Source organism: Entelurus aequoreus, linkage group LG05 (genome assembly GCF_033978785.1).
Source record: "Entelurus aequoreus isolate RoL-2023_Sb linkage group LG05, RoL_Eaeq_v1.1, whole genome shotgun sequence".
NCBI classification, from domain to species: Eukaryota; Metazoa; Chordata; class Actinopteri; order Syngnathiformes; family Syngnathidae; genus Entelurus; species Entelurus aequoreus.
In genome coordinates this window covers 12,063,353-12,087,428 of record NC_084735.1, presented here as the reverse complement: position 1 = coordinate 12,087,428, position 24,076 = coordinate 12,063,353, and the positions used below count along the sequence as shown (strand labels likewise).

Genomic DNA, 24,076 nt, shown 5'->3' with positions numbered 1-24,076 from the left:
TTTAAATAATAAAAAAAAAATTTCAGTAGGCCTTTAAGGACCTTATAGTTAACCCGTTGTTATTGCGTTCACTTTGACAGCCATCGTAAAAATGTTTTACACATTTATTTAGAAAGTTTGCGTGTCAAAAATAAATGCATAAATAGCAGTGCGAACAGTGGAAAACAGAGTAAGCTAGTTAGAACTGGTTTTAACTCCGAAATCTCTTCCCTGATGGCGGCAGCTTGAACAAGTGCTGACTCGGGTGAGAGTTGTCTGCCCGGGTTTTTTGTTTTTTTGCTCTGCCGAGGCTGCGAGAGCGAGCAATGTCCTCAAGAGGGTGACCGATTATCTTCTCCGCTGTCCTGGTCACCCTCTGCAGGGACTTCCTGTCTGCAGCAAAGCACACAGTTAGGCGGTACAACCGCGCCGGCCGGCTCTATGGTGGCCCGGTTAAAATATTCCTTTTTTTAATTTTCCTGCACGTGCAAACTGTGCATCGGCACGTGAATAAATGTGTCGACTTGAAATTAAAAAAGAAAGAAGAGGAGAAATGACAAGGAGAGAAAGATAAGAAGACAAAAAGAATCCTTTGCAGAAGTTGGGGGCTGAATCAGTGGCAACAAGAGTAATAATAAGTAAGACTAACGTACTAGAACAAAAACAAGCACATTTCCTGCCGATCAAACCTAATGAGTTGAGTCCACCCTGCAAAGCCATAAAAACTTTAATCTACCCCAAATCGAGTCTGGATGAGGAAGGTAAGGCGGCGGTAATGGACGCCATCTATTCAGCCCATGACAACCTTTGCCGGGCGCATGAGTGAGAGGACGCGTAAATCCTGCCTTCTTACTACCGCTGACGGCAAAGCGAGCTGAGAAAGTGGATGCAAACATCCCCGATAGTTCCCGTGTCTCCATTCCTGGGTACAAACAAATTGTGTCATTAAATCGGTTTTTTTTTTACTGTTGCAAAGTTGTATGTATATTGCTCTTTCTTCCCGCAATAATTGATTTTCCAGACCACATTGCAGAAATATATACGACTCATTCAGTCAACTATTGTCTAAATAAGCGTAATAAAACAGCCTGTTTAAGCACGCATCTTAAGTCATCGACACACCCTTGGTAATCTTATGTCGGTGAGTTAATGAAGTGGTTTCTAAAGCATCAGTCAATCAGTAAAGTCATTTTTGTTGTTGCTTTTATTAGGTATTTTCAAACAGCTCAATATAAAATTGACATAAACATGTTTTTAATGTATTTGTGTATGCTGTAGGAGCACTTGCACTCAGGGGAGAGGAGCTACACTTCCATGTTTAGATATCGATTCCATGTATTAATAACACAAAATGTTAGGATCATGGTTTGATTGTTGACGATGTTTGCTAAAGTAACCTGTGGTATTTGGAACATTAATAGAATTAGAATGTCTTATGTCGGGCAAAAGGAGGACTAAATGAGTGAATGAAGTCGCTTCTAAGGCAACAGTCAATCAGTAAATCAAAGTCTGTTTTTTTTTGTTGCTTTTATTAGGATTTTTCGAACAGCTCAACATAAAATTGACATAAACACGTTTTTAATGTATTTTGTATGCTGTAGGAGCACTTGCACTCAGGGGAGAGGAGCTACACTTCCATGTTTAGATATCAATTCCATGTATTAATAACACAACAATGTGGATTGATAGGATCATGGTTTGATTGTTGACGATGTTTGCTGAAGTAACCTGTGGTATTTGGAACATTAATAGAATTAGAATGTCTTATGTCGGGCAAAAGGAGGACTAAATGAGTGAATGAAGTGGTTTCTAAGGCAACAGTCAATCAGTAAATCAAAGTCTGTTTTTTTTTGTTGCTTTTATTAGGATTTTTCAAACAGCTCAACATAAAATTGACATAAACATGTTTTTAATGTATTTGTGTATGCTGTAGGAGCACTTGCACTCAGGGGAGAGGAGCTACACTTCCATGTTTAGATATCAATTCCATGTATTAATAACACAAAATGTTAGGATCATGGTTTGATTGTTGACGATGTTTGCTAAAGTAAGCTGTGGTATTTGGAACATTAATAGAATTAGAATGTCTTATGTCGAGCAAAAGGAGGACTAAATGAGTGAATGAAGTCGCTTCTAAGGCAACAGTCAATCAGTAAATCAAAGTCTGTTTTTTTTTGTTGCTTTTATTAGGATTTTTCGAACAGCGCAACATAAAATTGACATGAACACGTTTTTAATGTATTTTGTATGCTGTAGGAGCACTTGCACTCAGGGGAGAGGAGCTACACTTCCATGTTTAGATATCAATTCCATGTATTAATAACACAAAATGTTAGGATCATGGTTTGATTGTTGACGATATTTGCTAAAGTAACCTGTGGTATTTGGAACATTAATAGAATTAGAATGTCTTATGTCGGGCAAAAGGAAGACTAAATGAGTGAATGAAGTCGCTTCTAAGGCAACAGTCAATCACTAAATCAAAGGCTGTTTTTTTTTTTGCTTTTATTATGATTTTCGAATAGCGCAACATAAAATTGACATGAACACGTTTTTAATGTATTTTGTATGCTGTAGGAGCACTTGCACTCAGGGGAGAGGAGCTACACTTCCATGTTTAGATATCAATTCCATGTATTAATAACACAAAATGTTAGGATCATGGTTTGATTGTTGACGATGTTTGCTAAAGTAACCTGTGGTATTTGGAACATTAATAGAATTAGAATGTCTTATGTCGGGCAAAAGGAGGACTAAATGAGTGAATGAAGTCGCTTCTAAGGCAACAGTCAATCACTAAATCAAAGGCTGTTTTTTTTTTTTTTGCTTTTATTATGATTTTCGAACAGCTCAACATAAAATTGACATAAACACGTTTTTAATGTATTTGTGTATGCTGTAGGAGCACTTGCACTCAGGGGAGAGGAGCTACACTTCCATGTTTAGATATCGATTCCATGTATTAATAACACAAAATGTTAGGATCATGGTTTGATTGTTGACGATGTTTGCTAAAGTAACCTGTGGTATTTGGAACATTAATAGAATTAGAATGTCTTATGTCGGGCAAAAGGAGGACTAAATGAAGGAATGAAGTGGTTTCTAAGGCAACAGTCAATCACTAAATCAAAGGCTGTTTTTTTTGTTGCTTTTATTATGATTTTCGAATAGCGCAACATAAAATTGACATGAACACGTTTTTAATGTATTTTGTATGCTGTAGGAGCACTTGCACTCAGGGGAGAGGAGCTACACTTCCATGTTTAGATATCAATTCCATGTATTAATAACACAACAATGTTAGGATCATGGTTTGATTGTTGACGGTATTTGCTAAAGTAACCTGTGGTATTTGGAACATTAATAGAATTAGAATGTCTTATGTCGGGCAAAAGGAGGACTAAATGAGTGAATGAAGTCGCTTCTAAGGCAGCAGTCAATCACTAAATCAAAGGCTGTTTTTTTTTTTGTGCTTTTATTATGATTTTCGAATAGCGCAACATAAAATTGACATGAACACGTTTTTAATGTATTTTGTATGCTGTAGGAGCACTTGCACTCAGGGGAGAGGAGCTACACTTCCATGTTTAGATATCAATTCCATGTATTAATAACACAAAATGTTAGGATCATGGTTTGATTGTTGACGATATTTGCTGAAGTAACCTGTGGTATTTGGAACATTAATAGAATTAGAATGTCTTATGTCGAGTAAAAGGAGGACTAAATGAGTGAATGAAGTCGCTTCTAAGGCAACAGTCAATCACTAAATCAAAGGCTGTTTTTTTTTTTTTGCTTTTATTATGATTTTCGAATAGCGCAACATAAAATTGACATGAACACGTTTTTAATGTATTTTGTATGCTGTAGGAGCACTTGCACTCAGGGGAGAGGAGCTACACTTCCATGTTTAGATATCAATTCCATGTATTAATAACACAAAATGTTAGGATCATGGTTTGATTGTTGACGATATTTGCTAAAGTAACCTGTGGTATTTGGAACATTAATAGAATTAGAATGTCTTATGTCGGGCAAAAGGAGGACGAAATGAGTTAATGAAGTGGTTTCTAAGGCAACAGTCAATCAGTAAAGTCATTTTTGTTGTTGCTTTTATTAGGTATTTTCAAACAGTTCAACATAAAATTGACATAAACACGTTTTTAATGTATTTTGTATGCTGTAGGAGCACTTGCACTCAGGGGAGAGGAGCTACACTTCCATGTTTAGATATCAATTCCATGTATTAATAACACAAAATGTTAGGATCATGGTTTGATTGTTGACGATGTTTGCTGAAGTAACCTGTGGTATTTGGAACATTAATAGAATTAGAATGTCTTATGTCGGGCAAAAGGAGGACTAAATGAGTGAATGAAGTCGCTTCTAAGGCAACAGTCAATCACTAAATCAAAGGCTGTTTTTTTTTGTTGCTTTTATTATGATTTTCGAATAGCGCAACATAAAATTGACATGAACACGTTCTTAATGTATTTTGTATGCTGTAGGAGCACTTGCACTCAGGGGAGAGGAGCTACACTTCCATGTTTAGATATCAATTCCATGTATTAATAGCACAAAATGTTAGGATCATGGTTTGATTGTTGACGATGTTTGCTAAAGTAACCTGTGGTATTTGGAACATTAATAGAATTAGAATGTCTTATGTCGAGCAAAAGGAGGACTAAATGAGTGAATGAAGTGGTTTCTAAGGCAACAGTCAATCAGTAAATCAAAGGCTGGTTTTTTTTGTTGCTTTTATTAGGATTTTTCAAACAGTTCAACATAAAATTGACATAAACATGTTTTTAATGTATTTGTGTATGCTGTAGGAGCACTTGCACTCAGAGGAGAGGAGCTACACTTCCATGTTTAGATATCAATTCCATGTATTCATAACACAAAATGTTAGGATCATGGTTTGATTGTTGGCGATGTTTGCTAAAGTAACCTGTGGTATTTGGAACATTAATAGAATTAGAATGTCTTATGTCGGGCAAAAGGAGGACTAAATGAGTGAATGAAGTCGCTTCTAAGGCAACAGTCAATCACTAAATCAAAGGCTGTTTTTTTTTTGTGCTTTTATTATGATTTTCGAATAGCGCAACATAAAATTGACATGAACACGTTTTTAATGTATTTTGTATGCTGTAGGAGCACTTGCACTCAGGGGAGAGGAGCTACACTTCCATGTTTAGATATCAATTCCATGTATTAATAACACAAAATGTTAGGATCATGGTTTGATCGTTGACGATATTTGCTAAAGTAACCTGTGGTATTTGGAACATTAATAGAATTAGAATGTCTTATGTCGGGCAAAAGGAGGACTAAATGAGTTAATGAAGTGGTTTCTAAAGCATCAGTCAATCAGTAAAGTCTTTTTTGTTGTTGCTTTTATTAGGTATTTTCAAACAGTTCAACATAAAATTGACATAAACACGTTTTTAATGTATTTTGTATGCTGTAGGAGCACTTGCACTCAGGGGAGAGGAGCTACACTTCCATGTTTAGATATCAATTCCATGTATTAATAACACAAAATGTTAGGATCATGGTTTGATTGTTGACGATATTTGCTAAAGTAACCTGTGGTATTTGGAACATTAATAGAATTAGAATGTCTTATGTCGGGCAAAAGGAGGACTAAATGAGTTAATGAAGTGGTTTCTAAAGCATCAGTCAATCAGTAAAGTCATTTTTGTTGTTGCTTTTATTAGGTATTTTCGAACAGCTCAATATAAAATTGACATAAACATGTTTTTAATGTATTTTGTATGCTGTAGGAGCACTTGCACTCAGGGGAGAAGAGCTACACTTCCATGTTTAGATATCAATTCTATGTATTAACTACACAAAATGTTAGGATCATGGTTTGATTGTTGACGATGTTTGCTAAAGTAACCTGTGGTATTTGGAACATTAATAGAATTAGAATGTCTTATGTCGGGCAAAAGGAGGACTAAATGAGTGAATGAAGTGGTTTCTAAGGCAACAGTCAATCAGTAAATCAAAGTCTGTTTTTTTTTGTTGCTTTTATTATGATTTTCGAATCGCGCAACATAAAATTGACATAAACACGTTTTTAATGTATTTGTGTATGCTGTAGGAGCACTTGCACTCAGGGGAGAGGAGCTACACTTCCATGTTTAGATATCAATTCCATGTATTAATAACACAAAATGTTAGGATCATGGTTTGATTGTTGACGATGTTTGCTAAAGTAACCTGTGGTATTTGGAACATTAATAGAATTAGAATGTCTTATGTCGAGCAAAAGGAGGACTAAATGAGTGAATGAAGTGGTTTCTAAGGCAACAGTCAATCAGTAAATCAAAGTCTGTTTTTTGTTGTTGCTTTTATTAGGATTTTTCGAACAGCTCAACATAAAATTGACATAAACACGTTTTTAATGTATTTTGTATGCTGTAGGAGCACTTGCACTCAGGGGAGAGGAGCTACACTTCCATGTTTAGATATCAATTCCATGTATTAATAACACAACAATGTGGATTGATAGGATCATGGTTTGATTGTTGACGATGTTTGCTGAAGTAACCTGTGGTATTTGGAACATTAATAGAATTAGAATGTCTTATGTCGGGCAAAAGGAGGACTAAATGAAGGAATGAAGTCGCTTCTAAGGCAACAGTCAATCACTAAATCAAAGGCTGTTTTTTTTTGTTGCCTTTATTAGGATTTTCGAATAGCGCAACATAAAATTGACATAAACACGTTTTTAATGTATTTGTGTATGCTGTAGGAGCACTTGCACTCAGGGGAGAGGAGCTACACTTCCATGTTTAGATATCAATTCCATGTATTAATAACACAAAATATTAAAGATCATGGTTTGATTGTTGACGATATTTGCTAAAGTAACCTGTGGTATTTGGAACATTAATAGAATTAGAATGTCTTATGTCGAGCAAAAGGAGGACTAAATGAGTGAATGAAGTGGTTTCTAAGGCAACAGTCAATCAGTAAATCAAAGTCTGTTTTTTTTTGTTGCTTTTATTAGGATTTTTCGAACAGCTCAACATAAAATTGACATAAACACGTTTTTAATGTATTTTGTATGCTGTAGGAGCACTTGCACTCAGGGGAGAGGAGCTACACTTCCATGTTTAGATATCGATTCCATGTATTAATAACACAAAATGTTAGGATCATGGTTTGATTGTTGACGATGTTTGCTAAAGTAACCTGTGGTATTTGGAACATTAATAGAATTAGAATGTCTTATGTCGAGCAAAAGGAGGACTAAATGAGTGAATGAAGTGGTTTCTAAGGCAACAGTCAATCAGTAAAGTCATTTTTGTTGTTGCTTTTATTAGGTATTTTCAAACAGTTCAACATAAAATTGACATAAACACGTTTTTAATGTATTTGTGTATGCTGTAGGAGCACTTGCACTCAGGGGAGAGGAGCTACACTTCCATGTTTAGATATCGATTCCATGTATTAATAACACAAAATGTTAGGATCATGGTTTGATTGTTGACGATGTTTGCTAAAGTAACCTGTGGTATTTGGAACATTAATAGAATTAGAATGTCTTATGTCGAGCAAAAGGAGGACTAAATGAGTGAATGAAGTGGTTTCTAAGGCAACAGTCAATCAGTAAATCAAAGGCTGTTTTTTTTTTTGCTTTTATTATGATTTTCGAATAGCGCAACATAAAATTGACATGAAGACGTTTTTAATGTATTTTGTATGCTGTAGGAGCACTTGCACTCAGGGGAGAGGAGCTACACTTCCATGTTTAGATATCAATTCCATGTATTAATAACACAAAATGTTAGGATCATGGTTTGGTTGTTGACGATGTTTGCTAAAGTAACCTGTGGTATTTGGAACATTAATAGAATTAGAATGTCTTATGTCGGGGAAAAGGAGGACTAAATGAGTGAATGAAGTCGCTTCTAAGGCAACAGTCAATCACTAAATCAAAGGCTGTTTTTTTTTTGTGCTTTTATTATGATTTTCGAATAGCGCAACATAAAATTGACATGAACACGTTTTTAATGTATTTTGTATGCTGTAGGAGCACTTGCACTCAGGGGAGAGGAGCTACACTTCCATGTTTAGATATCAATTCCATGTATTAATAACACAAAATGTTAGGATCATGGTTTGATCGTTGACGATATTTGCTAAAGTAACCTGTGGTATTTGGAACATTAATAGAATTAGAATGTCTTATGTCGGGCAAAAGGAGGACTAAATGAGTTAATGAAGTGGTTTCTAAAGCATCAGTCAATCAGTAAAGTCTTTTTTGTTGTTGCTTTTATTAGGTATTTTCAAACAGTTCAACATAAAATTGACATAAACACGTTTTTAATGTATTTTGTATGCTGTAGGAGCACTTGCACTCAGGGGAGAGGAGCTACACTTCCATGTTTAGATATCAATTCCATGTATTAATAACACAAAATGTTAGGATCATGGTTTGATTGTTGACGATATTTGCTAAAGTAACCTGTGGTATTTGGAACATTAATAGAATTAGAATGTCTTATGTTGGGCAAAAGGAGGACTAAATGAGTGAATGAAGTCGCTTCTAAGGCAACAGTCAATCACTAAATCAAAGGCTGTTTTTTTTTTGTGCTTTTATTATGATTTTCGAATAGCGCAACATAAAATTGACATGAACACGTTTTTAATGTATTTTGTATGCTGTAGGAGCACTTGCACTCAGGGGAGAGGAGCTACACTTCCATGTTTAGATATCAATTCCATGTATTAATAACACAAAATGTTAGGATCATGGTTTGATTGTTGACGATATTTGCTAAAGTAACCTGTGGTATTTGGAACATTAATAGAATTAGAATGTCTTATGTCGGGCAAAAGGAGGACTAAATGAGTTAATGAAGTGGTTTCTAAAGCATCAGTCAATCAGTAAAGTCATTTTTGTTGTTGCTTTTATTAGGTATTTTCGAACAGCTCAATATAAAATTGACATAAACATGTTTTTAATGTATTTTGTATGCTGTAGGAGCACTTGCACTCAGGGGAGAAGAGCTACACTTCCATGTTTAGATATCAATTCTATGTATTAACTACACAAAATGTTAGGATCATGGTTTGATTGTTGACGATGTTTGCTAAAGTAACCTGTGGTATTTGGAACATTAATAGAATTAGAATGTCTTATGTCGGGCAAAAGGAGGACTAAATGAGTGAATGAAGTGGTTTCTAAGGCAACAGTCAATCAGTAAATCAAAGTCTGTTTTTTTTTGTTGCTTTTATTATGATTTTCGAATCGCGCAACATAAAATTGACATAAACACGTTTTTAATGTATTTGTGTATGCTGTAGGAGCACTTGCACTCAGGGGAGAGGAGCTACACTTCCATGTTTAGATATCAATTCCATGTATTAATAACACAAAATGTTAGGATCATGGTTTGATTGTTGACGATGTTTGCTAAAGTAACCTGTGGTATTTGGAACATTAATAGAATTAGAATGTCTTATGTCGAGCAAAAGGAGGACTAAATGAGTGAATGAAGTGGTTTCTAAGGCAACAGTCAATCAGTAAATCAAAGTCTGTTTTTTGTTGTTGCTTTTATTAGGATTTTTCGAACAGCTCAACATAAAATTGACATAAACACGTTTTTAATGTATTTTGTATGCTGTAGGAGCACTTGCACTCAGGGGAGAGGAGCTACACTTCCATGTTTAGATATCAATTCCATGTATTAATAACACAACAATGTGGATTGATAGGATCATGGTTTGATTGTTGACGATGTTTGCTGAAGTAACCTGTGGTATTTGGAACATTAATAGAATTAGAATGTCTTATGTCGGGCAAAAGGAGGACTAAATGAAGGAATGAAGTCGCTTCTAAGGCAACAGTCAATCACTAAATCAAAGGCTGTTTTTTTTTGTTGCCTTTATTAGGATTTTCGAATAGCGCAACATAAAATTGACATAAACACGTTTTTAATGTATTTGTGTATGCTGTAGGAGCACTTGCACTCAGGGGAGAGGAGCTACACTTCCATGTTTAGATATCAATTCCATGTATTAATAACACAAAATATTAAAGATCATGGTTTGATTGTTGACGATATTTGCTAAAGTAACCTGTGGTATTTGGAACATTAATAGAATTAGAATGTCTTATGTCGAGCAAAAGGAGGACTAAATGAGTGAATGAAGTGGTTTCTAAGGCAACAGTCAATCAGTAAATCAAAGTCTGTTTTTTTTTGTTGCTTTTATTAGGATTTTTCGAACAGCTCAACATAAAATTGACATAAACACGTTTTTAATGTATTTTGTATGCTGTAGGAGCACTTGCACTCAGGGGAGAGGAGCTACACTTCCATGTTTAGATATCGATTCCATGTATTAATAACACAAAATGTTAGGATCATGGTTTGATTGTTGACGATGTTTGCTAAAGTAACCTGTGGTATTTGGAACATTAATAGAATTAGAATGTCTTATGTCGAGCAAAAGGAGGACTAAATGAGTGAATGAAGTGGTTTCTAAGGCAACAGTCAATCAGTAAAGTCATTTTTGTTGTTGCTTTTATTAGGTATTTTCAAACAGTTCAACATAAAATTGACATAAACACGTTTTTAATGTATTTGTGTATGCTGTAGGAGCACTTGCACTCAGGGGAGAGGAGCTACACTTCCATGTTTAGATATCGATTCCATGTATTAATAACACAAAATGTTAGGATCATGGTTTGATTGTTGACGATGTTTGCTAAAGTAACCTGTGGTATTTGGAACATTAATAGAATTAGAATGTCTTATGTCGAGCAAAAGGAGGACTAAATGAGTGAATGAAGTGGTTTCTAAGGCAACAGTCAATCAGTAAATCAAAGGCTGTTTTTTTTTTTGCTTTTATTATGATTTTCGAATAGCGCAACATAAAATTGACATGAAGACGTTTTTAATGTATTTTGTATGCTGTAGGAGCACTTGCACTCAGGGGAGAGGAGCTACACTTCCATGTTTAGATATCAATTCCATGTATTAATAACACAAAATGTTAGGATCATGGTTTGGTTGTTGACGATGTTTGCTAAAGTAACCTGTGGTATTTGGAACATTAATAGAATTAGAATGTCTTATGTCGGGGAAAAGGAGGACTAAATGAGTGAATGAAGTGGTTTCTAAGGCAACAGTCAATCAGTAAATCAAAGTCTGTTTTCTTTTGTTGCTTTTATTAGGATTTTTCGAACAGCTCAACATAAAATTGACATAAACACGTTTTTAATGTATTTTGTATGCTGTAGGAGCACTTGCACTCAGGGGAGAGGAGCTACACTTCCATGTTTAGATATCAATTCCATGTATTAATAACACAAAATGTTAGGATCATGGTTTGATTGTTGACGATGTTTGCTGAAGTAACCTGTGGTATTTGGAACATTAATAGAATTAGAATGTCTTATGTCGGGCAAAAGGAGGACTAAATGAGTGAATGAAGTCGCTTCTAAGGCAACAGTCAATCAGTAAATCAAAGGCTGTTTTTTTTTTGTGCTTTTATTATGATTTTCGAATAGCGCAACATAAAATTGACATGAACACGTTTTTAATGTATTTTGTATGCTGTAGGAGCACTTGCACTCAGGGGAGAGGAGCTACACTTCCATGTTTAGATATCAATTCCATGTATTAATAACACAAAATGTTAGGATCATGGTTTGATTGTTGACGATGTTTGCTAAAGTAACCTGTGGTATTTGGAACATTAATAGAATTAGAATGTCTTATGTCGGGCAAAAGGAGGACTAAATGAGTGAATGAAGTCGCTTCTAAGGCAACAGTCAATCACTAAATCAAAGGCTGTTTTTTTTTGTTGCTTTTATTAGGATTTTCGAAAAGCGCAACATAAAATTGACATGAACACGTTTTTAATGTATTTTGTATGCTGTAGGAGCACTTGCACTCAGGGGAGAGGAGCTACACTTCCATGTTTAGATATCAATTCCATGTATTAATAACACAACAATGTGGATTGATAGGATCATGGTTTGATTGTTGACGACGTTTGCTAAAGTAACCTGTGGTATTTGGAACATTAATAGAATTAGAATGTCTTATGTCGGGCAAAAGGAGGACTAAATGAGTGAATGAAGTGGTTTCTAAGGCAACAGTCAATCAGTAAATCAAAGTCTGTTTTTTTTTGTTGCTTTTATTAGGATTTTTCGAACAGCTCAACATAAAATTGACATAAACACGTTTTTAATGTATTTTGTATGCTGTAGGAGCACTTGCACTCAGGGGAGAGGAGCTACACTTCCATGTTTAGATATCAATTCCATGTATTAATAACACAACAATGTGGATTGATAGGATCATGGTTTGATTGTTGACGATGTTTGCTGAAGTAACCTGTGGTTTTTGGAACATTAATAGAATTAGAATGTCTTATGTCGGGCAAAAGGAGGACTAAATGAGTGAATGAAGTCGCTTCTAAGGCAACAGTCAATCACTAAATCAAAGGCTGTTTTTTTTTTTTGCTTTTATTATGATTTTCGAATAGCGCAACATAAAATTGACATGAACACGTTTTTAATGTATTTTGTATGCTGTAGGAGCACTTGCACTCAGGGGAGAGGAGCTACACTTCCATGTTTAGATATCAATTCCATGTATTAATAACACAAAATGTTAGGATCATGGTTTGATTGTTGACGATGTTTGCTAAAGTAACCTGTGGTATTTGGAACATTAATAGAATTAGAATGTCTTATGTCGGGCAAAAGGAGGACTAAATGAGTGAATGAAGTCGCTTCTAAGGCAACAGTCAATCAGTAAATCAAAGTCTGTTTTTTTTTGTTGCTTTTATTAGGATTTTTCGAACAGCTCAACATAAAATTGACATAAACACGTTTTTAATGTATTTTGTATGCTGTAGGAGCACTTGCACTCAGGGGAGAGGAGCTACACTTCCATGTTTAGATATCAATTCCATGTATTAATAACACAAAATGTTAGGATCATGGTTTGATTGTTGACGATGTTTGCTAAAGTAACCTGTGGTATTTGGAACATTAATAGAATTAGAATGTCTTATGTTGGGCAAAAGGAGGACTAAATGAGTGAATGAAGTGGCTTCTAAGGCAACAGTCAATCACTAAATCAAAGGCTGTTTTTTTTTGTTGCATTTATTATGATTTTCGAATAGCGCAACATAAAATTGACATGAACACGTTTTTAATGTATTTTGTATGCTGTAGGAGCACTTGCACTCAGGGGAGAGGAGCTACACTTCCATGTTTAGATATCAATTCCATGTATTAATAACACAACAATGTGGATTGATAGGATCATGGTTTGATTGTTGACGATGTTTGCTGAAGTAACCTGTGGTATTTGGAACGTTAATAGAATTATAATGTCTTATGTCGAGCAAAAGGAGGACTAAATGAGTGAATGAAGTGGTTTCTAAGGCAACAGTCAATCAGTAAATCAAAGTCTGTTTTTTTTTGTTGCTTTTATTAGGATTTTTCGAACAGCTCAACATAAAATTGACATAAACACGTTTTTAATGTATTTTGTATGCTGTAGGAGCACTTGCACTCAGGGGAGAGGAGCTACACTTCCATGTTTAGATATCAATTCCATGTATTAATAACACAAAATGTTAGGATCATGGTTTGATTGTTGACGATGTTTGCTAAAGTAACCTGTGGTATTTGGAACATTAATAGAATTAGAATGTCTTATGTTGGGCAAAAGGAGGACTAAATGAGTGAATGAAGTGGCTTCTAAGGCAACAGTCAATCACTAAATCAAAGGCTGTTTTTTTTTGTTGCATTTATTATGATTTTCGAATAGCGCAACATAAAATTGACATGAACACGTTTTTAATGTATTTTGTATGCTGTAGGAGCACTTGCACTCAGGGGAGAGGAGCTACACTTCCATGTTTAGATATCAATTCCATGTATTAATAACACAACAATGTGGATTGATAGGATCATGGTTTGATTGTTGACGATGTTTGCTGAAGTAACCTGTGGTATTTGGAACGTTAATAGAATTATAATGTCTTATGTCGAGCAAAAGGAGGACTAAATGAGTGAATGAAGTGGTTTCTAAGGCAACAGTCAATCAGTAAATCAAAGTCTGTTTTTTTTTGTTGCTTTTATTAGGATTTTTCGAACAGCTCAACATAAAATTGACATAAACACGTTTTTAATGTATTTTGTATGCTGTAGGAGCACTTGCACTCAGGGGAGAGGAGCTACACTTCCATGTTTAGATATCAATTCCATGTATTAATAACACAAAATGTTAGGATCATGGTTTGATTGTTGACGATATTTGCTAAAGTAACCTGTGGTATTTGGAACATTAATAGAATTAGAATGTCTTATGTCGGTAAAAAGGAGGACTAAATGAGTGAATGAAGTCGCTTCTAAGGCAACAGTCAATCACTAAATCAAAGGCTGTTTTTTTTTGTTGCTTTTATTATGATTTTCGAATAGCGCAACATAAAATTGACATGAACACGTTTTTAATGTATTTTGTATGCTGTAGGAGCACTTGCACTCAGGGGAGAGGAGCTACACTTCCATGTTTAGATATCAATTCCATGTATTAATAACACAACAATGTGGATTGATAGGATCATGGTTTGATTGTTGACGATGTTTGCTGAAGTAACCTGTGGTATTTGGAACATTAATAGAATTAGAATGTCTTATGTCGGGCAAAAGGAGGACTAAATGAGTGAATGAAGTCGCTTCTAAGGCAACAGTCAATCACTAAATCAAAGACTGTTTTTTTTGTTGCTTTTTTGGAAACCAAATCCTTAAACTCCTTTGAAAAAAATGATTGATTTTCTTGGGTTTTATCTCTCGCAGTCGAGCAGGGATGGAGGAGAAACAGGTAAATTAGCATGCAGTCGTCATTCAGCATGAAAAGCCGGACCCGGCCCGACGTTGATTACCAAGTAGCGCCGTGATTGTGGGTACGTGCGTCCCGACTAAACACAATCAAATCCTCAAGTCTTTCATCCCTCTTAACAACACACCGAAGCTTTCTAACGGCCCCTGGAGAAAATTGATCGGCTGTATCAGTCAGTCCGAATTTAGTGATGGTGAGATCATAGCTGGAGATAAAACGGCCGCTTCAAACGGGACTAAGAGCACCACAAGTCCAATTAGTGAAAGTATCATCAAAAGAAAAGCCAGGAAAGGTTCATGCTTAGAAAACATGTCTTCAGACGGGGAACCAGGCCTAACAATTGGGTCCCATATGTGGTCACCGGAACAAAGGACCTATTTGCTGATGAATCTGGGATCGTGATCCATTGCAGATATCGTTTTTCATCATTAATAATTGTACTCAAGATGGATCATTAAGGTTTTATTAGCATGACTGGATAATTAGTTTGCTTTTATTATGATTTTTCAAACGGCTCAACACAAAATTGACACTCATCGTTTTATGCATTTTGTAGCATAATCTGTATTCTTGCTGTAGGAGCACTTGAACTCAGGGGAGAGGAGCTACATTTCTTTCTTTAGATGTCAGTTTAATGCAGAGAATGTGGATTGTTAGGATCCTGGTTCGATTGTTGAAGATGTTTGCGAACCTATTTACGGATGAAAACAGGGTTGGCATTGATGGGCGTAACAAAAAGGTGGACGGAATGATCGAAAACCCAATGAAGGACGAGTACTGCACAAGCAGATGAAAGGAACGTTGAATGCGATACTTGAGAAAACCGGCAAAAAACATGCCTGATCAGAAAATGACGTGCGGCGGTATGTGAGCATGTCCGCCTGGAACCAGGTGAATCATTCTTCCTTTCATTAAAATATGAATGAGCATATATTTGTTTTGGATGTTTGTCAAACACTCAAAAATGTTTTAGTTTAGTTTAGTTTGTTTTATTTAAATAACCTTGAAATGTATGTGAGTTAGGTTTCATATATATATATATATATATATATATATATATATATATATATATATATATATATATATATATATATATATATATATATATATATATATATATATATATATATATATATATATATATATATATATATATATCTATCTAATTTGGTCAAAATGTTGCATAGATTATGTTTTACAGACCATCTTCAGGATGGACCGTCTTGTGGGCGGTCTTATCTACATGCCTCCCTTTACGTGCCTAAGTTAACTGTTAGCATACTTGTGAGAACTTTAGCATGTTCTTTGCTAGCTTTTTTTTGTTGTTGCTTATTGTGTACGTTTAAACCTAAAAATCACGGTTTGTGATAGTCGGTGCTGACGCTCGTTAACTGTTAGCACGTTAGCATGCTAACGTGCTAACAGTTTTATGCTAGCTCTTTTTGATAATTGTGTATGTTTAAACCCAAGTATCATAGTTTGTTAATATAATCAAATAGCTATCGAGCAAGTATGCTAACAGTTAAGGTGCAGAAACAACTCTTAGAATACTTGTGAGAATGTTAGCATGCTAAAGTTTTTTACAACTTTTATTTATTTTTTGCAAATGTTGTATGTTTAAACCTGAAAATAATGGTTTGTGATACTGTGTGCTGTCATGCAAATATGGAACTATTTAACGTACGTTAGCACGTTAACTGTTAGCATACTTGTGAGAATGTTAGCATGCTAACATTTTACGCTAGCTTTTTTTTTTTGCTAATTGTGTATTTTTAAACCTGAAAATCATGGTTTGTGATACTCGATGCAGTCATGCAAGTATGCTAAAACATTAGCACGTTAACTGTTACCATGTTCTTTGCTAGCTTTTTTTTGCCTATTGTCTATCTTTAAACCTAAAAATCATGGTTTGTGATAGTCGGTGCTGGCGCTCGTTAACTGTTAGCAAGTTAACCTGCTAACGTTTTATGCTAGCTCTTTTTTTCTTATTGTGTATGCTTCATTCCAAATATCATAGTTTGTTATAATCAAATAGCTGTCGAGCAACTATGCTAACAGTTAAGGCGCATAAACAACTTAACTGTTAAAATACATGTGAGAACATTAGCATGCTAATGTGTTATTATATATATTTTTGTGCTATATTTTTTATGTTTAAATTCTGATTTGTGATACTCGGTGCTGTCATGCAAATATGGTAATAGTTCATGTGTGTTAGCACGTTAACTGTTAGCACACTTGTTAGAATGTTAGCATGCTAAAATTTTACGCTAGCTTTTTCTGCTAGTTTTGTATGATTAAACTGAAAACTCATGGTTTGTGATAGTCGGTGCTGCCGACGCACGTTAACTATTAGCATGTTAGCATGCTAACGTTTTATGCTAGCTTTGTTTTTGTTGCTATTTTTGCGTGATTAAACCAGTGGTTCTTAACCTGGGTTCGATCGAACCTTAGGGGTTCGGTGAGTCGGCCTCAGGGGTTCGGCAGAGGTCAAGACACACCAGACTCATGAATTGATTAACGTGGACCCCGACTTAATTAAACAAGTTGAAAAACTTATTGGGGTGTTACCCATTTAGTGGTCAATTGTTCGGAATATGTACTGTACTGTGCAATCTACTAATACAAGTTTCATTCAGTCAATCGTGTAAATAAAAAGTTCTTGTATTGAACTTGAAAACAAATGAAATAAAACATTGTATTTTTCACTAAAGAAGGGTTGGGCGAATGCGCATAGGAAACTGGTGGGGTTCGGTACCTCCAACAAGGTTAAGAACCACTGGATTAAACTGAAACATCCTGGTTTGTGACACTCAGTTTCAGGTCAGCGTCAGCTCTTCAAACTATTCCAACAGTCACTCTACATCCAATCAGTGTTCCAGTTCAGCTTCAGTATCGGGGCATTCACACGCAACTCTTACCAGAATTGCAAATCCTCCTGTACATCAGTCAGTAATTGAACAAGCCTTACTGTAGTGCCACTCCATGCGGGCGCTCTGCTGCCTGTGCGCTTCTCACCACACATTCGTCACACACGGTACAGTGATGGTAATGCCACAACATCCCAGTCATCTCATCATGAGGTCCTCAGATACAAATGTCAGCCAATGAAATCACTTAATGTCTTCCAGTCCCACTCTGCCGCTCTGTGCACCTCCCTGCCCTTCCTCCTGGGAGGCAATCACCGCCGCGCTCGGCAGACAAATAATTGGGGTAGCGGGACAATGTGGAGTGCGCCATTACGGCCAATCATCGCGAGGAGCGGACAGACCGGCTGCCAGCTTCTGACGGACAGACCCGGGGCTGTGGTTTCAGCCGACAGCTCTTCCATCAGCAGGCGCATATGGCGAGTGGAGGAATGTTTGCTGGAGGAGCGTGCTCCATCCTGAACGTGACAGATCATTACATGCCCGCTGAGCAATCAATTGCGATGAAACCGACACAGTGGAGGGAGAAGGGAAATCCAAACAGACAAGGTAATGGTAGGCTGCTGCGGGACTGGCAGTCCTTGAGGTCAGGAAGGGTAGCAGGGCAAGGTCAGCCTTCAAGGAGTTTCAAAAAGGCAGAACAAATTCCATGAAGGCTTTTCTTAGGGTGAAAAACTACAGGTGTGTTCCCCAGCTTCAAACGTCAAACCCGGTATTTGTAATCAGCGATGTGTTTTCACCAACCGTCCATCTTCTTCCGCTTATCCGAGGTCAGGTCGCAGGGGAAGCAGCCTAAGCTGAAAAGCCCAGACTTCCCTCTCCCCAGTTACTTCATCCAGCTCCTCTTGGGCGATCCCGAGGCGTTCCCAGGCCAGCCGGGAGACATAATCTTCCCATCTTCCCGTTTCTTTTCTTCTCTCCTCTTCTCCCCTGTCCCTTGCGAGGGGGAGTTGCATAGGTCCGGTGGCCATGGATGAAGTGCTGGCTGTCCAGAGCCGGGACCCCGGGTGGACCACTAGCCTGTGCATCGGTTGGGGACATCTCTGCGCTGCTGACCCGTCTCCGCTCGGGATGGTTTCCTGTTGGCCCCGCTGTGGACTGGACTCCCGCTGATGTGTTGGATCCACTGTGGACTGGACTTTCACAATGTTATGTCGGACCCACTCAACATCCGTTGCTTTCGGTCACCCCTAGAGGGGGGGGTTACCCACATATGCGGTCCTCTCCAAGGTTTCTCATAGTCATTCACCGACGTCCCACTGGGGTGAGTTTTTCCTTGCCCGTATGTGGGCTCTGTACCGAGGATGTCGCTGTGGCTTGTACAGCCCTTTGAGACACTTGTGATTTAGGGCTATATAAATAAACATTGATTGACATTGATTGAACGTGGCCTCCTACCAGTCGGACATGCCCTAAACACCTCCCTAGGGAGGCGTTCGGGTGGCATCCTGACCAGATGCCCGAACCACCTCATCTGGCTCCTCTCCATGTGGAGGAGCAGCGGCTTTACTTTGAGCTCCTCCCGGATGACAGAGCTTCTCACCCTATCTCTAAGGGAGAGACCCGCCACCCGACGGAGGAAACTCATTTCGCCCGTGATCTTGCAGCCTAAGCACAGAAACCCAGACTTCCCTCTCCCCAGTTACTTCGTCCAGCTCCTCCCGGGGGATCCCGAGTCGTTCCAAAACCAGACAGTCTTCCCAATGTGGCCTTCTACCAGTCAGACATGCCCTAAACACCTCCCCAGGTAGGTGACCAGATCCCCGAACCACCTTATCTGGCTCCTCTCAATGTGGAGGAGCAGTGGCTTTACTTTGATCTTCTCACCCTATCTCTAAGGGAGAGACCCGCCACCCGACGGAGGAAACTCATTTCGCCCGTGATCTTGCAGCCTAAGCACAGAAACCCAGACTTCCCTCTCCCCAGTTACTTCGTCCAGCTCCTCCCGGGGGATCCCGAGTCGTTCCAAAACCAGCCGGTAGACAGTCTTCCCAATGTGGCCTTCTACCAGTCAGACATGCCCTAAACACCTCCCCAGGTAGGTGACCAGATCCCCGAACCACCTTATCTGGCTCCTCTCAATGTGGAGGAGCAGTGGCTTTACTTTGATCTTCTCACCCTATCTCTAAGGGAGAGCCCCACCACCCGACGGAGGAAACTCATTTTGCCCGCGATCTTGTCCTTTGGGTCATAACCCAAAGCCCATGACCATAGCTGAGGATGGGAACGTAGATCGACCGGTAAATTGAGAGCTTATCCTTCTGGCTCAGCTCCTTTGTTCCTACCGGTCGGACGTGCCCTAAACACTTCCCCAGGGAGGCGTCTGGGTGACGCCCTGACCAGATGCCTGAACCACCTCACCTGGCTCCTGTCATTTTTCGCCAACGTGCGGGACACAAATATCAAGCAGTGCATCAAAAACTGACAAATGATCATGGTCCTGTCCAGCCCCTTATTTAGATTCTTGTCTGTTGTTTATCTTGTGGCTTGCCTTTGGTCCACCACATGATACCGGGTCTCGGTTGTGTTCAAGATGTTTTCATGCGAAGGGAGTTTTCCTTACCGCTGTCCCTAAAGCTTGCTTATGGAAGATTCAGTTTTCCTTAATCTGTACGAAGAGTTCTTGTCGGTACTTCTTCTTGATACATTGTTGGTCTTCCGACAGTACAGATTCAAGTCTATTCCAGTCCTCTAGAGATTCAATTAACGTCCAAGACTTATTTTGACGAAGCCACATGTTTAACTGACGGTTGCATGAACCCAGGTTGAATGCAACCAAAAACTACAAAAGATGGAGGAGCTGATACAGTGATACCTTAATTTAGGACTATTTGGACATAAATAATATCTAAACGGTGAACATTTATCCACGAAAATATGGAAAAGCTGCTGCTGGTTGTGTTTGACGGAGACTCTCCATGGTTAAATGATGTACATTCTCAATACAGTACTTCATAAAGCTAAGACAATACAATAGAACGTACTACTAACAACTGTTAGTAGTACGTTCTATTGTATTGTTTGATGTATGAAAAGAGCATCTTTTTTTAACCATAGGGCGCACCGGATCATAAGGCGCATTAAAGTGGTCGTATTATGATTTTTTCTACATTTCCTTGTGGTCTACATAACATGTCATGGTGGTTCTTTAGTCAAAATGTTGCATAGATCTTCACCATCTTTCTGACCGTCTCTTCTGGGCGCTCTTATTCACGTGCCTCCACTTCGACAGCGTCTTTTCCTCCTCATCTTTGTTGTACCGGTAGTTTTTTAGCACTTCCATAGCGAATCTACTGACAGATATAAGTTAAAGGTGTACGCTACTTTGTACTGGGGAGAGGGGGGGTTACCCACATATGCCGTCCTCTCCAAGGTTTCTCATAGTCATTCACCGACGTCCCACTGGGGTGAGTTTTTCCTTGCCCGTATGTGGGCTCTGTACCGAGGATGTCGTTGTGGCCTGTACAGCCCTTTGAGACACTTGTGATTTAGGGCTATATAAATAAACATTGATTGATTGATTGATTGATATTAGAAAGGGCAACAGTGGAGGATGAATGCACCACAACAAAAAGATAGAGAAGAAGGAGGAGCTTATTGACTACAATGGCAGCCATGTGCACATTTTGGGGACTTATGCAGATCCCAAATACACATCAGCAGGTACCAGAAGGTAAGCAAAGTAGGTTTTGTATAATATTGTGAAACCAAACACCAGATAATGTCTCCTAATAGGTGCTATTTTGGGTCCTTATACACACACCATAATAATACTGTATGTTGAAGCACAGTACGTCTGACTATGGTAGTCGTAATGCTCCCACAATCCATCAAGCGGTGCGACTTCTTAGCTTACCAACGTCCTAATAAAACATCTTGACTGATTTTTGAGTGCCGTGTGTAATGTTCTTTATTCTCAATGAAACAATCAACGTTTTGGTGTTGCTCGCTTACGGGTGCTTGCTAGCGCCGTTTATTGGAACATGCGTCAACCTGCAGTCCACATGTATCTCTAATGTGTGACTGCCATCTACTGGTCACACTTATCATTACAGTATGTAGCCAATAACATTACTTGGGGGTTGGTAGGTACAAAACTAGAGTTAATACGTACATAAAGTGCACCTTATTTTTGAGAACATGAAAGGATTTTAAGTTCGGCTTATAGTCCGGGAAAAAACGGTAACAATATGTTTTCTTTCGAAGGCACGTGTTAAAACACTGCAGATTTATTTTATTCGGGGGGGAGCAATTAATTAGATTTTGATTCGTTTCAATGGAAGATGTTGACTTGAGATACAAGTGTTTTGAGTTACTATTTTTGGAAATAAACTGACATCTTTTTCTAACCGCATGTCCATGAATTGTAGCTCGGGGTAAAAGGGGAATGTCACCCGATGAAAGGGTTAGGCAGGATGTGTAAAGACAGGTTGAGTCTTGGCAGGTGTGATACCTGGGAGGGCGATCCTGAGAGTGGGCACATCTCTCCGCTGATTAATTCCACTCTTGTTTGCCCTGCCGTGTTGGGTGGAATGCACACACCTTGCGCGGACGCTACAGCCTCCACATTCCATTAAACACAAAGCTCTCTCACCTGTAGATCTTGTATCTGGTGCTAAAGCCTTGCTGGTTTCTCTCCGCAGCCTCTGTGAACTCCAAGGACTGGTGGAAAGGTCCTTTATCCGACAGTAGCCAGGCGAGCGAGCCGCCCGGAGCGCCTTTGCCCGGTCCGGCGACTCCGTCGGCTGCGTCTCCGCCGGCTGCGGCCGCGGCCCTCCAGGTCCTGCATCCGCAGCAGAGCCAGAGGCCGAGAGCCGCACTTATCCATAGCAGAGACAGCCGCCTATGACCGATTCTCCGAGGGCTCATGCTTCACCCAGCGACACCTCATTCTCTCTGGACCGGAAGGATGCAAGAAGTCGTTAGCTGTAAGTTCCGCATATTACAAATCCATTTGAGCGCTGCGTTGTACTCACCTGACTTTGCAATTACGAGCAAACGATGCACTCCTGGAAATAAGTCGTCTCCCGGTCCGGCAAGACTGGTGAATAAAACATCTCCCGTTCCTTGATCGGACAAAGGGATTGGGATTTCTTTCAACTTGATATCCGCTCTAGCTCAACTTTGTCACAGGGAAGCAGACACCCGACGTCCGTGCGGCAGTTCATTCCGTACGTCCAAACAGAAAACGCCGCCACCCGTACCCGAGTCTCCCGCTGCATCAATGCCGTTGTTAAAGATGTTTGTCCGCCTCTTCTATTTTCATGCAAAACGCCACACCAGCTGTTGTCCTCCGCCTCTTCCTCCCTCTGCTGTGTGAGCTGCTTGGTGAATGAGCGGCTGCTTTCACACAGAGAGCTTTTTCTCCCCACGCCACGCTCCCCTCCCTTCCCACACCGCCTCTCCCTTCCCCAAGCCGGAGAGGTAGGGCGGTGTGTACAGTCTGAGTGGATTGCAGTGATAAGCATCAGGATCATTATTTGGTATTACAGCGCCTTCCTCGGGCACACAAATGTGCTAAAATCAGTCGGATAATAATAGGCTAATTACTGGCCCTGTTTTTCCGTGGTATGGTCCTGTGACACAGCTTTACAGCCGGGGGCTCGTGTGACTAAAGACGCCTCTTATGAGGCTGACATGGGTTTACTGGTCAGAGTAATTACCGGTTATTACCAGGGAACAGGTTTCTTCCTCTTCTCCCCTGTCCCTTGCGAGGGGGAGTTGCATAGGTCCGGTGGCCATGGATGAAGTGCTGGCTGTCCAGAGTCGGGACCCCGGGTGGACCACTAGCCTGTGCATCGGTTGGGGATAGGCTAATTACTGGCCCTGTTTTCCCGTGGTATGGTCCTGTGACACAGCTTTACAGCCGGGGGCTCGTGTGACTAAGGACGCCTCTTATGAGGCTGACATGGGTTTACTGGTCAGAGTAATTACCGGTTATTACCAGGGAACAGGTTTCTTCCTCTTCTCCCCTGTCCCTTGCGAGGGGGAGTTGCATAGGTCCGGTGGCCATGGATGAAGTGCTGGCTGTCCAGAGTCGGGACCCCGGGTGGACCACTAGCCTGTGCATCGGTTGGGGACATCTCTGCGCTGCTGACCCGTCTCCGCTCGGGATGGTTTCCTGTTGGCCCCGCTGTGGACTGGACTCTCGCTGATGTGTTGGATCCACTGTGGACTGGACTTTCACAATGTTATGTCAGACCCACTCGACATCCGTTGCTTTCGGTCTCCCCTAGAGGGGGGGGGGTTACCCACATATGCGGTCCTCTCCAAGGTTTCTCA

The 24,076-nt window shown here is 39.2% G+C and overlaps 1 protein-coding gene across 1 annotated transcript in view; it reads right to left on the bottom strand.

Moving 5' to 3' along the window:
- LOC133649603 (BMP/retinoic acid-inducible neural-specific protein 3-like) overlaps window positions 1–23,123 on the bottom strand; it is a 71,087-nt gene extending 47,964 nt beyond the window's left edge. Inside the window, exons 1-2 of the mRNA XM_062046217.1 lie at window positions 22,771–23,123; window positions 22,389–22,690 (exon numbers count right to left, since the gene is read on the bottom strand). Coding sequence (XP_061902201.1) covers window positions 22,389–22,663 — 275 coding nt within the window. The 5' untranslated portion in view covers window positions 22,664–22,690; window positions 22,771–23,123. The remainder of the gene's footprint in view (window positions 1–22,388; window positions 22,691–22,770) is intronic.
- Window positions 23,124–24,076: the final 953 nt, after the last annotated feature.